The following is a 13,792-nucleotide window of genomic DNA, read 5'->3' as shown; positions in this document are numbered from 1 at the left end:
TGTGCTCTTTATTGTCAGGCTGGATCCCTTTCCTATTTCTGGTCTAACGAGGTAACTTGTATATCTCAATACCATTTAATAAAATCAACTTCTATCTAATATAGAAATAAATCTTTCTGAATGGCTCATGGCAATGAGGCATTTCAGTTGACAGAACTAAGATGATGTTTTTGTATTCAGGGAAACTCAAAGAGGAGGAAGACAAGAGCTAAGAAGAATAAAGTGGTAAAACTTGCAAAAGTTAAAGAGGAGATAAAAAGTGATTCTTCTCCACTGCTCTCAGAAAAATCTGATGAAGAGGAAGAGGAGGATAACAAGGTGGGTATTTTTGAAATGTTGTCTGTTAGTTCATTTTGTTCCATCTCACTTAAATATTGCTTTTACACAAAATAGTTAGAATGGCATTCTCCTAGCAAAGCATGTTTAACCTTTGAGTTGTTCATATTTTCTGTGATAACTCTTGTTAATCTTATGTTAGTTAAACATTATGGAGGAGGATTAATCCCTTTTAGTTTAATAATAAATAGGGTCCTACCAAATTCACGTCCATGATAAACGCATTATGGACCATGAAATCTGGTCTCCCCTTGTGAAATCTGGTCTTTTGTATGCTTTTACCCTAAACTATACAGATTTCACAGGGGAGACCAGCGTTTCTCAAATTGGGGGTCCTGACCCAAAAGTGAGTTTCAGGTGGGTTGCAGTATTGCCACCATTACTTCTGCGCTGCCTTCAGAGCTGGGTGGCCAGAGAGCAGCAGCTGATGGCCGGGCGTCCAGTTCTGAAGGCAGCGCCCTGCCAACAGCAGTGCAGAAGGAAGGGTGGCAATACCTTACCAAGCCACTCTTACTTCTGCGCTGCTGTATTCAGAGCTGGGTGGTCAGAGAGCGGCAGCTGCTGACTGAGGGCCCAGCTCTGCAGGCAGTAGTGGAGAAGTAAGGGTGGCAATGCCATACCAGGCCATCCTTACTTCTGCGCTGCTGCTGGTAGCAGCTCTGCCTTCAGAGCTAGGCTCCTGGCCAGAAGCCGCCGCTCTCCAGCTGCCCAGCTCTGAGGGCAGCGCTGCCACCAGCAGCACAGAAGTAAGGGTAGCAGTACCGCAGCCCTCCCTACAATAACTTTGTAGTCCCTGCCCCCCCCCCCTTTTCCTTTTCGGGTCAGGGCCCCTACAATTACAACACTGTGAAATACCAGATTTAAATAGCTGAAATCATGAAATTTACAATTTTTAAAACCCTATGACTATGAAACTGACCGTGAATTTGGTAGGGCCCTAATTATAAAGAAAACTGCAGCTATGGCAGTATTCTAAGTTCTTACATAATAAAGTGTGGGATTCTGAATTCTTACATAATAGTGTGATTATAGTCTGGAAAATGACATTGTGATTTCATAGGTTTCCCACCCATGACTTCAAATTTGCTAGAAATACTAATCCAGCATTGGAGCTATAGATAAAGCTGTACTGCTTTGTGCCTAGGGCATCGTTACTAGCTGTACTGATTCTTCAGGTGGAACGTTTTTTTAACAAAAAGAAAAGGAGTACTTGTGGCACCTTAGAGACTAACCAATTTATTTGAGCATGAGCTTTCGTGAGCTACAGCTCACTTCATCAGATGCATGCTGTGGTTTCCACGAAGTGAAGTGAAGTGAGCTGTAGCTCACGAAAGCTCATGCTCAAATAAATTGGTTAGTCTCTAAGGTGCCACAAGTACTCCTTTTCTTTTTGCGAATACAGACTAACACGGCTGTTACTCTGAAACCTTTTTTTTAACAGTTATTTGTCGGTGCCTGAACCAAATCCTCAAAGACAGCCAGTTTTAGCACTTGAATCATTTTCAGTCAAATGTTCAAATGATATTGAGTAATGCTTTCTCCATTTATTGGTTGGAAAAAGCAAGGCACAGCAAGATTAAGTAACTTCTCTCACACATACCTTCCCTACCTCCAGGCTTCCTTGCTACCATTTGTTTTTAATGTATCATGAAAAGCAATAAAAAAAGATAAAATGTATTTAAGGTCTAAGGCCTTTTTGCACATGTTTAAAGATGTGATTTTTAAACCAATATTGAGATAAACTGGTGCATTTATGGGATAAACTGGTGCAAGTCATTTTGGTTTGAGTCAGGCTTATTTTCGTTTAACTTCAGTAGATTAGGAATTGTTTTAAACTAAACTAAAATAAGCCACCTTTAAACTGAAATAAGAGCATCCACGTCGGGTTTCTATAAATTAAACTAAACTGGTTTTAAAAAAAGAATTTGTTAAACCAGTACAACTCTCTTGTGTAGATCAGGAATACATACAAATACAACAACAAAAACGGAACCGGATGTAAATCATCTTGGTTTTCTTTACTATAAGGATCAATACTTAATTTTAGTTAAGAATTCCTGTATGTATTCCCTTTTGATTATAAACAACCACTAAGACCATGTGTAAAGCTTGTTTTTCTCCTCCTCCAATCAGCCTTGATATTTTAGACTACAGTCATGCTATTGCGTAGCCTCAGAAGCTTAACCTGCTAAATTATTTTCTGGGAGGAGCAATGGAATCCTAAAGCTAAATAATGAATCTTCAGTCCACTCCCCAGATAAGCTTCTTCACCTCCATTCCAAGCAAAGGATCCACGAGACTGCCCAACTGACTTTTCTATTTCCTTCTCAATAAAACTTTTAGAATGTGATACCCTTGTGTTCCCATAAAGTTGGCATTGACCAATTCAACGTTCTCTGGCACATGCCTATTAAACTTCAGAATTGTAATTGGTTTTTACATTATCACTGTGTGATTTAGCTGCACTTTATAGATATTAAATCACACTTAGAGGAAGAATGGTATTATTTTTAATCTGACTACTGTAAAATTTTTAAAGCTAGGAATTGAGTTTTCAATGTGATGCCTATACTTAAATATTGCAGGATGAGATCGCTTCAGTGAAACATCCAAATAAAAAAATAAAAGCAGAAAAAGAAAATGATGAAAAATCTGAACCAGATATTGGTATAAAGAAGGAGGTAGAAGAAAAGAGAGAAATAAAAGAAAAGGAAAATAAGAGGGAACTGAAAAGGGAGAAAAAAGAAAAAGAGGATAAGAAAGAATTAAAGGAAAAAGATATGAAAGAAAAGAGAGAAAGCAAAGTAAAGGAGTCCACACAGAAAGAAAAAGAAGCAAAGGAAGAGAAGGTAATTAGACTTCAGTATATTATAAAATACAATTTTTTTAAAAAAAAGGCACAGGTTGATTTTGAGGTAGAAAGGCATTTCAGATCACTGTAGTGCTCTGTTATTGTTACTGCCACCTAGTTTCGCTGGCTGAAAGTGCAAGTGGGATAAGAAACTTTCACACTCCTTTTCCCCCTCTCTTTCCACATCCCTAGGCAAAAAAACGAAAGAAAAAATTAAATATATGTGAATGGTAAATATGTGTAGTAAGATAGTGTAATTGTAGACCTAAACTGCAATTCCCTTTTCAGATCTATTTTAATATTTTATTTATAGATAAATGAAGTCAAATCTGACAACAAAGACAAAACCAAGAAAGCTACATCAGCAGATACTCCAGTCCATATTACTGCAATTAGTGACCCAGTTCCTATATCTGAAGAATCTGAAGAACTGGATCAGAAGACATTCAGTGTAGTAAGTTCCTTATTGCTATCTTAATGCTGATTTTTAACACAGAAAGTATGACGTTCTGAATTAAAATTGCTTCCATGTGCTCAGTTAATGTCAATGTGCCTAGCCATTGTGGCACTTGATCCATTGTCAGTGAGGTCTCAGAATAGCGCACCAAAAGTGTGGGCGAGATATATATAAAAGGTTCAGTTCTGTCTTCATGCAGACAAACATTACAAAATTTATGCACAAGCCCAATAGCTTCTTTTTCAGATGTGTGCTTGCACTTCTGAGTTACATATTGAATATGCACTCTCCTTTTTAGTGAGGTCCTATGAAAACATTATGACAATGATCACCCAGTGATATCATGGTGCCTAAATAATGCTCTGATCTCTTCACAGGTCATTTGATATGCATATGCCCAACAACATATAACATTTAAAAATGTGAAATCCTGAGATCTGTGTGCTTCACAGACAAGATAGGTTAGAATTAGTTTGGATTGTTGTAGGTCTGTGTGAGGATCCTTGTTGTTGGTCTGTGAGAGGAATGTACGAATGTAATATTTCATCTTTTGTTTCGTCTTGTCTTGATCATTGAGGTTGTGCCTATGCTGAGGGAGCTGTGGCCTGCAATCTATAAGATGGGCCTGTCTGTGTTCAAGAGGGATGCATATACTGGGGCCATTGTTTGGCCATAAAACATGCATACTGAGACACAATATGCCATGTTCATTCAAACCAGCAGTCAGGTTCATGCTCAAGAAGCATTTCTTAACACTGACTATCATGCTGACTGTCACTCGGTTTCTCATCTTACCTTAATAGAAAATGTTAATGCGGAAGGTTGTGACAGGTTACCTTAGGCAACATGGAGTTCTCAGACTGCCTAGACTCCCTCAATTGAATTTTCCGTCTGGGTGTAGCACAACATGTCAGATACAGAGATGATTTACATCTTTTTTTTTTTTGCTCTCACTGTATATATTGTACCTGTGCAGACTTTGATTGACTAACATCCATACCCAATTTACTAACCAATTTTACATTCCTGTTGAATTGGGCCCACTGAATCTAAAGGAATCCAGATTGGTTTAACTCAAAGTTGAGAACCATAAGAGAGATAGGTAACAAGAAAATCAACTCCCCCCTTGGGTCTTTTTTTCCTCAAGACTAAACATGCCCAGTTTTTTCAATCTTTTCTGACAGGTAAGTTTTTCTAAACCTTCTGTCATTTTTGTTGCTCTCCTTAATTTGGTCATATCTTTCTTAGCACAGGTGTTCTGGACACCACACTAAGTGGTGTGGGGTAATTACCGCTTGTGTCTTAAATATGATCCTTCTATTAATACACACCAGAATATTAGCTTTTTTCATGTAGTTGGCTCATACTCAATTTGTGATCAATTATAATCCCCCAGATCCTTTTCAACAGTGCTACCACCTTGACAGTTATTTCCCACTGTGTATTTATGCATTTGTTTGTTTTTTTTTCCTTGTACATTGAATCCAGGAGATTCCACTTAATAGCAACCTGGATATTAACAACTTCCAGTTAATAGCAACATGTTGCCAGGAACCAATCCCTTCTCACTGCCTTTAATATTATGGGGCTTCAGATGTTTGCATCAGCACACAGCTTATTAACAGGTTAACAACATTTTTTGGAAGAGAGGCATCAGCTGTAGCCCCACAAAGCTGCCTTTGACCAGTGCTCAGCATGTCTCAGTGCTTCTTTTTGGGACTGCAGCCCCACAAACCTACTTGTGCATGGGGACCTGCATGAGGTCAAGGCTGTGGGCTCGGAGGGGAGGCTGTGGGCAGGGCACTAATGTGGAGAGGGCTGTAGCTTGGATGTCAGACCACTCCCTGACTCTCCTGGCTCTGCCTTGTCGGTGACTGCATGCAGGGAAGAAATCACTCGGAAATGGTGAGCCCCAGTCACTGGAGAGTGTAGGGAAAGGTGGTGTACAGCTCTGTGATCCCTCAGCACCCCCCGTTTCATATAGAAAGCCCCGGAATCTGGGCTTCAGTCCCTTCTTCCCACTGGCTGCCCTGGCCACAAGAAGATTTGTAGCTAGGGAAGCAACATCCCAGCACTTCCTTCTCCAGCTGCAGCCTTGTAAACCTGCCTTCTGCTTATTGGCAACTGCCAGATAATGGCAACTTTTTGCTGGCCACAGAGAGGTTGCTGATAAGCGAAATCTACTGTACTTCACGCTTCTCTTTATTTATTGAATTTATTGAATTTCATCTTGTTGATTTCAGACCATTTCTCCAATTTGTCAAGGTCGTTTTGAATTCTAATCTTGTCCTCCAAAGTACATGTAATTCTTCCTAGCCTGATGTCATCCACAAATATTATAAGCATACCCTCAACTCTGTTATCTAAATTATTAATGAAAATATTAGTAATACGAGCCCAGGACTGATCTTTGTGGGGCCCCACTAAATACATCCTCCCAGATGGACAGTGAACCATTGATAACTACTCTTTGAGTACAGTCTTTCAATCAGAATTTAATAGCAATTTCATGTAGACCACATTGCCCTAGTTATCTTATGGGAATATCATATGGGAATATGTCAAAAACCTTATAAAAACAAGATTTATCATGTATGAGCTTCCCCTCCATTCACTAGGCCAGTAACCCTGTCAAAAAAGGGACTTATTGTGGTTCAGCACAATGTTGTTCTTGACAAATCTATGCTGGCTATTGCTTATTATCCTGTTATTCTCTCAGTGCTTACAAATGGCTGAATAAAGAGTATTTGTTGAATGCTCTGGCCGTGTGAGTTTTTTAAAAAATATACTCTTCCCCATATTCATCATAATAAGAAAACAATAAGAGAGTGGTCCAGGTGCTTTTAGTGCTCAAGACACTGAACAGGTTGATGAAAGAGACAAAGTTGTGATGGAAATCATAGCACTTTTGCTGCAGTCTCTCCAGAAGACCTTCTAATATCAGTGAACCAGGCAGGAGCTTATCTACAAAGTCCAATCAGGCCCTGCTTTTGACAATTTCTCCTATTCACCTACTGAAAGCATCACTTCCACTATAAGATATTACAGTTCAGTCTGTCCTCTTCTACCCCCTTCTCTCTTTTCACTTAGAGAATCAAGATAGGTACAAGCAGAGCCTAATAGCCCCTTTTTTCCACTGGTTCATGAAGAAATGGGTGTTTGGGAGGGCTGGATATGAGACAAGGAGAGCCAGCCTCTTCCACTCTTCCCCATGCAAGGAAAACTTGAACTGAGTTTCATCTGTCTGTCCATACCAGCATCTCCTTGGTAGTCTTGGCTTCATTCAGAGGAATCAATCCACTGGCAAGATTGTCTGAGAGAGAGCTGCAGAGATTTTTCTGAAGGGTAGGGAACCCACTCCCAAACAAGAGAAGGAAAGGAATGCAGATTCTCTCCCCAGTGGAATGTCACTTGGCCTCTAGGCTCCAATTGTTTTAGGATTCATGTATTCTAAATTTATTGAATACTGTCATTTATGGTTGACACTGAATTTGTATACAAGTTTCTTGAAAGTAACACAGGTCTTGTATTGTGTATTTGTGCTGAAAGGTCAGAAAAAAAAAAAAAAGACATTAGAATTATAATACCTAGAGTCATCGTATCTGTTTCTAATATCCTATTTCTAAGAAAATCTTACCATGTAAATTAGTATTTTCTTAAATCTTAAATACAATCTAATGTTTTCATATAGGAGCTAATATCGCAGCGGGTTAAATTATTACTTTTCCAAAGGAAACCTGTAGTGTAAAAGAATTTTAGGAGCTGTGAGCCAGAGGCTTGATGATTCATTTGGCTTAGAGTAGCACTGTCTTTGCCTGTGTAAATATCACAGTAGTAAGGTGGGTCATGTTGTAGAATTTAGCTTTTTTCCCCCCACTCCTTCCTGACTTATATTCCTTTTTCCACTTTACAGTGCAAAGAAAGAATGAGGCCTGTCAAAGCAGCGCTGAAACAGCTGGATAGACCAGAAAAAGGTCTTTCGGAAAGGGAACAGCTGGAGCATACTAGACAGTGTCTGATCAAAATTGGGGATCACATCACTGAATGTCTAAAAGAGTACACAAATCCGGAACAAATTAAGCAGTGGAGGAAGTAAGTAATCCTACATTTTTCATGAATGAAAGTGAAAAATTGATCACTGTTTCTATTAACTAAAGCAGTGGTTCCCAAACTGGGGTTTGCAGAATGTTACAGGGGGTTCACCAGAAAAATTTCACTAATGGCGGCCAGAGGACCCCGGGCATTGGAGGTAGCAGGTGGGACCCAGTTGCAGGGCAGTCAATGGGGTCCAGCAGTGGGAGCCCCACGGAGTGCAGAGGAAATTTAAACTTAAATCCCTGGAAATATTCTTTTTTAGGAGGGGGTTCATGAGATTTCACAATTTAGTGAAAGGGGTTCGCAGGCTGTTAAAGTTTGGGAACCACTGAACTAGAGTGATTTCTGTCAGTTTCGAACTCTCAGTTCTGGAGAAGACATTGTACTTGTGAAGTTTGCTGATGTTGTGCTGAAAACAAACCACAAAGCATTCATTGATGTTCTCATAGGGTTTCAAAACACATCTTCAGTGCTTAGTTTACTACTTCTTCAGTACACTTAAACTTTGCTCTTTCCTGGCAAATGATTTATTATTACTACTTTGGCCTAAGAGCTTTATTTAAGTATATACAATAGCTGTGTTTAATTACACTTGTATAATTGGTCATACATGGAATCTCTGAGAACTGTAGGGAATAATTGTCTTTAGCATGCTGTTTGTCCAATCGGATATTGGTGTAGTTTGTCTCTCAGTGCCCTATGTATGGCGAAAAAGAAGCCAGAGTTTGCACAGCCACTGTGTGAGTAAATATAATGGCCTCTCCACAACCCAAGAACTTGGGCTGCACCTCATTACTTCCTTCCAAATAGTGTTAGGTAGTTCCGAGTAGTTCCAGGCTTATCCTTGCCACTTCCACCCTCTCTTTCAAATTTCTCTTTCAACCGTGAAAATCAAAGTGGCACTTCAAGCGTCCACATTCTATACTGCAATCCTGGCTTTTAAAGTTAAATTGGGGACAGCACCAGGGAAATTTCTCTTTCCCACTCTCTCTTGAATCAATAGGGGCCTGAAATTTCAAGGACTTTGTTCCCCACCTGGGACCTCCCACCAATTGTTCCCTCTCCCAGTCTGGACAAACTTCCAGAAAATGAATTAGGATTCATTTCCACTAGTATCTTTGTGATTACTCATTTGTGAAAATTCATCTGGTTTCAAGGCAATAGATGATACATGACCAACCCTTGGAATCATATGGATGCATCCTATCTGCCTCTGCTATTTTCAGGAAATTAGGCATGTAGCACAAAAGTCTTGCACTGGGGGGAAAAATCTTGGAAGTTACACCATTGAGTTTCCATTTTAGAGGGGATTTTCAAAAAAGAGGGGGCTTTTTGACCTTGAAGAAGAGATCAACACTCAGAAGTTTGTCCAACACTAACAATTGATCCATCAAAAGATATTACCTCACCCATGTTGTTTCTCTTAAGAGAATTGAGTACTCAACTCCTATTGTAAAGGCAGGTCCATCCTACCCTTCATTAGCAGAGTTTTCACTGATGTCAGTTACATCTTCATGGTCATATCTGCATTATAAACTAATTATTATAAACATTACACAGCAGTAAAGAAAAAGAGAGGAATTAATAATACATGTGTAGCTTTAAGTACATTAGTGCTTTATATCTTCCGAGAATTATGCAAAATTATTTCTTGTATTGCTAGATATGCTACCTTCTCATGTGATGGGAGCTGATTCACCACTGCAGTACAACTCCATTGACTTCAATGTAGTTACACCAGTGTGGCACTGAAATATCACAATGGTGAATCAGGCCCATTGTATACAAAGTAGCATAAAGGAAAACCAGTGCACGCAGGAAGGCTAACCTGTCTTTTTTTTTTTTTAATTTTCCTTTCTCTAGAAATTTGTGGATTTTTGTGTCAAAGTTTACAGAATTTGATGCCAGAAAGCTGCACAAACTATATAAACACGCAATCAAAAAACGCCAGGAATCTCAGGTAATATATTGTTTTATATTTAGAGACGTTCTGAAAAGATTTTTTTAAAAGTATTAAAACTTAAGGATAAAGTGTTAATGGACTCTGAATTTACCTTGTACAAATGAAAATGTCTGATTTAGAGGATATATTTTTGTGTCTTAATAATGTCACCTTTTTGATCAGATGGAATGTTTTAGCACTTACTATTTGTAATTTTGAGATTTAGCAACGCCATGTTTAGCAATGTTGTATTTATTTCTTTTAGCAACACAATGATCAGAACATCAGCAGCAATGTGAACACACATGTGATTAGAAATCCAGGTAAGATGTTCTGCGTGGTGGTGTGTTGAAATGTTTTTGAGTAGGGTATTTGAAATGAAATAAACTTCAATAACTCTGAAACCTTCTAAAACTCCTCCTAGCACTAAGTGAACTTGTCCCTACAGAGGGATAGATTTACTTAGTGAGCCCCAGCATACATACTTTTGTTGATGAAACTAAGTCAAGCACAAATCCAACTGCAGCTAGTGTTTTTAACAATAATTTGCTATTTGGCAATCCTTTTTAGTAGAACATGTTTGAAAATACACTTTTGTGTTTAATTATGTTAAGAGAGAGAAACACTTGATGACTAGTTTCAGCGGGGTTTTTTTCTTTGTTTTGTTTTTTGTTTTCTTGCTGCTGTTGTAATCACTATCATGGATTCTAAGGTCTTCATTTAAAGCAGGGACCAGCAGTCTATGGTGTAGGATGCAATATGTGCCTTTTGTCATTGACAGTGACATTATCCTCCCACTCTCATGAGCTTGCATCCACAATACAATATTTGACTCTTGTGTTTCCTCTTTCTTATATACATCCAATCAGGAAGCCATGGTACTACTTCCTCTGAATTACACTAAAATGCCATTGTTTCATTAGTTGCACAACTAAAACTTTTGTCCATGCCTTGGACATTTCTCACCTTGAATACTATAACTTTCTCTGCTCCCCCTACTACTGTTCAACATTCCGCTGGTAAAGGCAACATTACCCACACTGACCTCTCATTGAAACACTTTTTTGGGTTCCTGTGCTTTAATTAATCAAATTGAACTTTTCATCAATTCATTCTAAATCCTACATAATCTCTATACCTCTAAATTCCACCCTGCGTTTCTACCCTTGTTTCTGCCTATTCACCCCCCACTTCTCTCAGTTCACACATTTTTGCTCCCATTGTCAGCTTCTGTTAGAAATCATTGTATTTCTCTCACACAGTTAAATCTAAGAAGTTGAAGTGTTGTCCTGTACAATAATCCTTTCATACTTTTCAACTAGAAGTTTTGTAGTTTATGAAATTACCAGAAATGCATATTCGTCATAGCTATCTATTTTATTAAGCAGATGTGGAAAGACTGAAAGAGAATACAAACCATGATGACAGTAGCAGGGACAGTTATTCCTCTGACAGACATTTGTCACAATACCACGATCATCACAAAGACAGACATCAGGGAGATGCTTACAAAAAAAGCGACTCTAGGAAAAGGCCCTATTCTGCCTTCAGCAATGGAAAAGATCACAGGGATTGGGATCACTACAAACAGGACAGCAGGTGAGTTTTATTGTTAATCCATAGAAATCTGGGGGAGGGATGTTTTGTTTTGTTGGTGGTGGTATTGTTTCTGGGGATTTTTTTAATTGTATTTCAGTTAAGTAGGTGGTTCATACCAAAAACAAGTTGCCAGTTTGTTAGGTCATTGTAGATACTTATCCAACATGTTTTCACATACAAAGATTTCAGAAACTTAGTGAAACTCAAATTCAGTTGATTAGAATACTGTGCTATAATTAAAATGTGCTTTCTTCCACACTTACCCAATAATGTAATGCCTCTCCTGAGTTCATCTACAGGACCATCTACCCTCTGTGCATTTAAATCCCTCTTGAAGACTGTGTGTGTGTGTGTGTGTGTGAGAGACTGACCTTATTTTGCCAAGATGCAGCATTTTGAAACTAGTTATTTCAGGATCAAACCAGTAAACTGGATACCTCCATCCCCCTGTGCATCTACATATACAAATCCTTTCCCTCTGTACTACTTCCCCATACCTCTCTGTCTTAGATTGTGAGCTCCTTTCTTCAAAGACTTTGTCGTCTTTTCTTTTGGACAAATACCTAGCACATTATGTTCTACTATAAACTTATCATAAATAGCAATAAAGGTAAGATTTGAGGTCAGTTCAAGGAATAGAAAGTTCTGATAAGTGAATATTCTGACCCTAAAAAAAAAGCAGAAGATGACAACATAAGACAGGAAGTAATAGGTAATCAAAATGAAGGAAATTGTGTTGGATGGGAGGAAAAAATTGATATTCTGATATCGTAAGAGGTAGACGTATTTCAGTAACACTGGACAAATAAGCCGTCAGTGATGATGGGGCATGAGAGCATGGAACGAAACATGGTTACCAGGCTCTTTGGAATCTCTTAATTTTATAACACTTTCATTTTTTCTAATTGAATTTGACAAAGTATATATCTCATCTGTGTTTTTTATATCCATGCTCCCTTTGACAAACACAAGAATAGCCAAGTTTCTGAGCACCAAAGCTTCATTTTTGTGTATAGTGCAGAATTTAAAAGAATGTGCTCTTAAAGTAATTCTGCTAGGTTGCCACCATTTTAACCTTTGGTTTTATTACTGTTACCAAAATAACAATTTATCTTATCTTTCAGATACTACAGTGATAGTAAACATAGAAAGCTGGATGACCACAGGAGTAGAGATCACAGGTCAAGCCTGGAAGGAAATTTAAAAGACAGTCGGTCTCATTCAGATCACCGTTCCCATTCAGACCACCGGATACACTCAGATCACCGATCCAGTTCAGACTACAGCCATCATAAATCTTCCAGGGACTATAGATACCACTCAGACTGGCAGATGGACCATAGAGCTTCCAGTAGTGGTCCAAGGTCACCACTAGATCAGAGGTCTCCTTATGGCTCAAGGTCTCCCTTAGGACACAGATCTCCCTTTGAACACTCAGCAGATCACAAAAGTACACCTGAACATACATGGAGTAGCCGGAAAACATAACAAAGACTAACATTTTCTGGACCTTCTTTTAGCCATATACAGTAAACTAACACAGTAATTGCCTTACATGACTTGAAAGACATGGACTGGATATTCTATCAGTAGCAGTATTGTTACTTCTTTCCAGGATGCAAGGTCTATTATCCCAACAGAAGAAAAAAATATTTTTGTATTTAAAGTTTATGCTGCACTGTGCTGCAAATGTTGTGGCACTTTTTTTAAGAAATGGAAGATGTTTACTTTTACAGGGACCTCAACACTGCCCCATTCAGACTGGATCTTACTATATACTCTTCATGTCAAAGTGCTTTTAGGCTGAATACAGTTTAAATTATGTTTGTAAATGAACTCTTACACACTGACCTGTGATCGTGTATCAGGAAAGAATGAGGCGTTTGGGTTTTATTTTGTTTTATTTTTCTTAGTAAAGAACTCTCAAAGACCTTGTTCACTTTCCAAAGCTACTTGTTTACATTGTACACTGCGACCACCTTGCCGCTTTTCATCACAAGCTTGAATATTTAAATTCTGTACCGAGAACTGTAAAATAGCCAGGATTTCTCCTGTTTGTGATCAATTGTAATGCCTTTTTACAAAAAAGAGCTGTAAATTATTGTAAATTAATTAAATGAGCTTTTTCCCCCTCTCAGGCTTTTTTTGACTGTTCCTTTCCCCACCAACTCAGGCCTTCTTGTCACAAGTGTGGAACAAAATCAGTGTATTACGTTTTTGAATAAAATATCTTCATGGAATCACTGTTCAGAATGTAAAACTGGGGAAAGGAAACACTTTATTCCATTTAGTGCTCCTGTTTTTTGTTTTGTTTTTTTGATACTGTGTGCGATACGTGTTTTGTTTTTTCTATTAAAATGTCTGTGTTGTGATTGTTGTAATGAAATGGTGAGAAATATACAACTAAATTAGGCTCTGAAAAAAAATTTAGGTGATTTGTTTTAAAAGGAGAGTTCAACACATGAACCCTTCAGAATCCATATCAGCCAAAATTTATTGTAAATCATTTTGT

General features: G+C 38.4%; 1 protein-coding gene across 6 annotated transcripts in view; it reads left to right on the top strand.

Annotated features, from left to right (window-relative positions):
* CHD1 (chromodomain helicase DNA binding protein 1) overlaps nucleotides 1-13,412 on the top strand; it is a 90,587-nt gene extending 77,175 nt beyond the window's left edge. For 5 of the 6 annotated variants that reach the window (XM_073344588.2, XM_073344585.2, XM_073344587.1 and 2 more), the window contains 8 exons: nucleotides 181-318; nucleotides 2,922-3,185; nucleotides 3,501-3,641; nucleotides 7,558-7,736; nucleotides 9,603-9,699; nucleotides 9,947-10,004; nucleotides 11,070-11,280; nucleotides 12,405-13,412. In XM_073344588.2, coding sequence (XP_073200689.1) covers nucleotides 181-318; nucleotides 2,922-3,185; nucleotides 3,501-3,641; nucleotides 7,558-7,736; nucleotides 9,603-9,699; nucleotides 9,947-10,004; nucleotides 11,070-11,280; nucleotides 12,405-12,768 — 1,452 coding nt within the window. In that variant the 3' untranslated portion in view covers nucleotides 12,769-13,412. The remainder of the gene's footprint in view (nucleotides 1-180; nucleotides 319-2,921; nucleotides 3,186-3,500; nucleotides 3,642-7,557; nucleotides 7,737-9,602; nucleotides 9,700-9,946; nucleotides 10,005-11,069; nucleotides 11,281-12,404) is intronic. The other variant, XM_073344590.2, reaches the window with a different exon arrangement.
* The last annotated feature ends 380 nt before the right edge of the window (nucleotides 13,413-13,792 follow it).

The sequence above is a fragment of the Lepidochelys kempii genome, chromosome 5, assembly GCF_965140285.1.
Source record: "Lepidochelys kempii isolate rLepKem1 chromosome 5, rLepKem1.hap1, whole genome shotgun sequence".
NCBI lineage: Eukaryota > Metazoa > Chordata > Testudines > Cheloniidae > Lepidochelys > Lepidochelys kempii.
The sequence above is the reverse complement of the archived record's forward strand: the minus strand, read 5'-3'. Positions and strand labels throughout refer to the sequence as shown.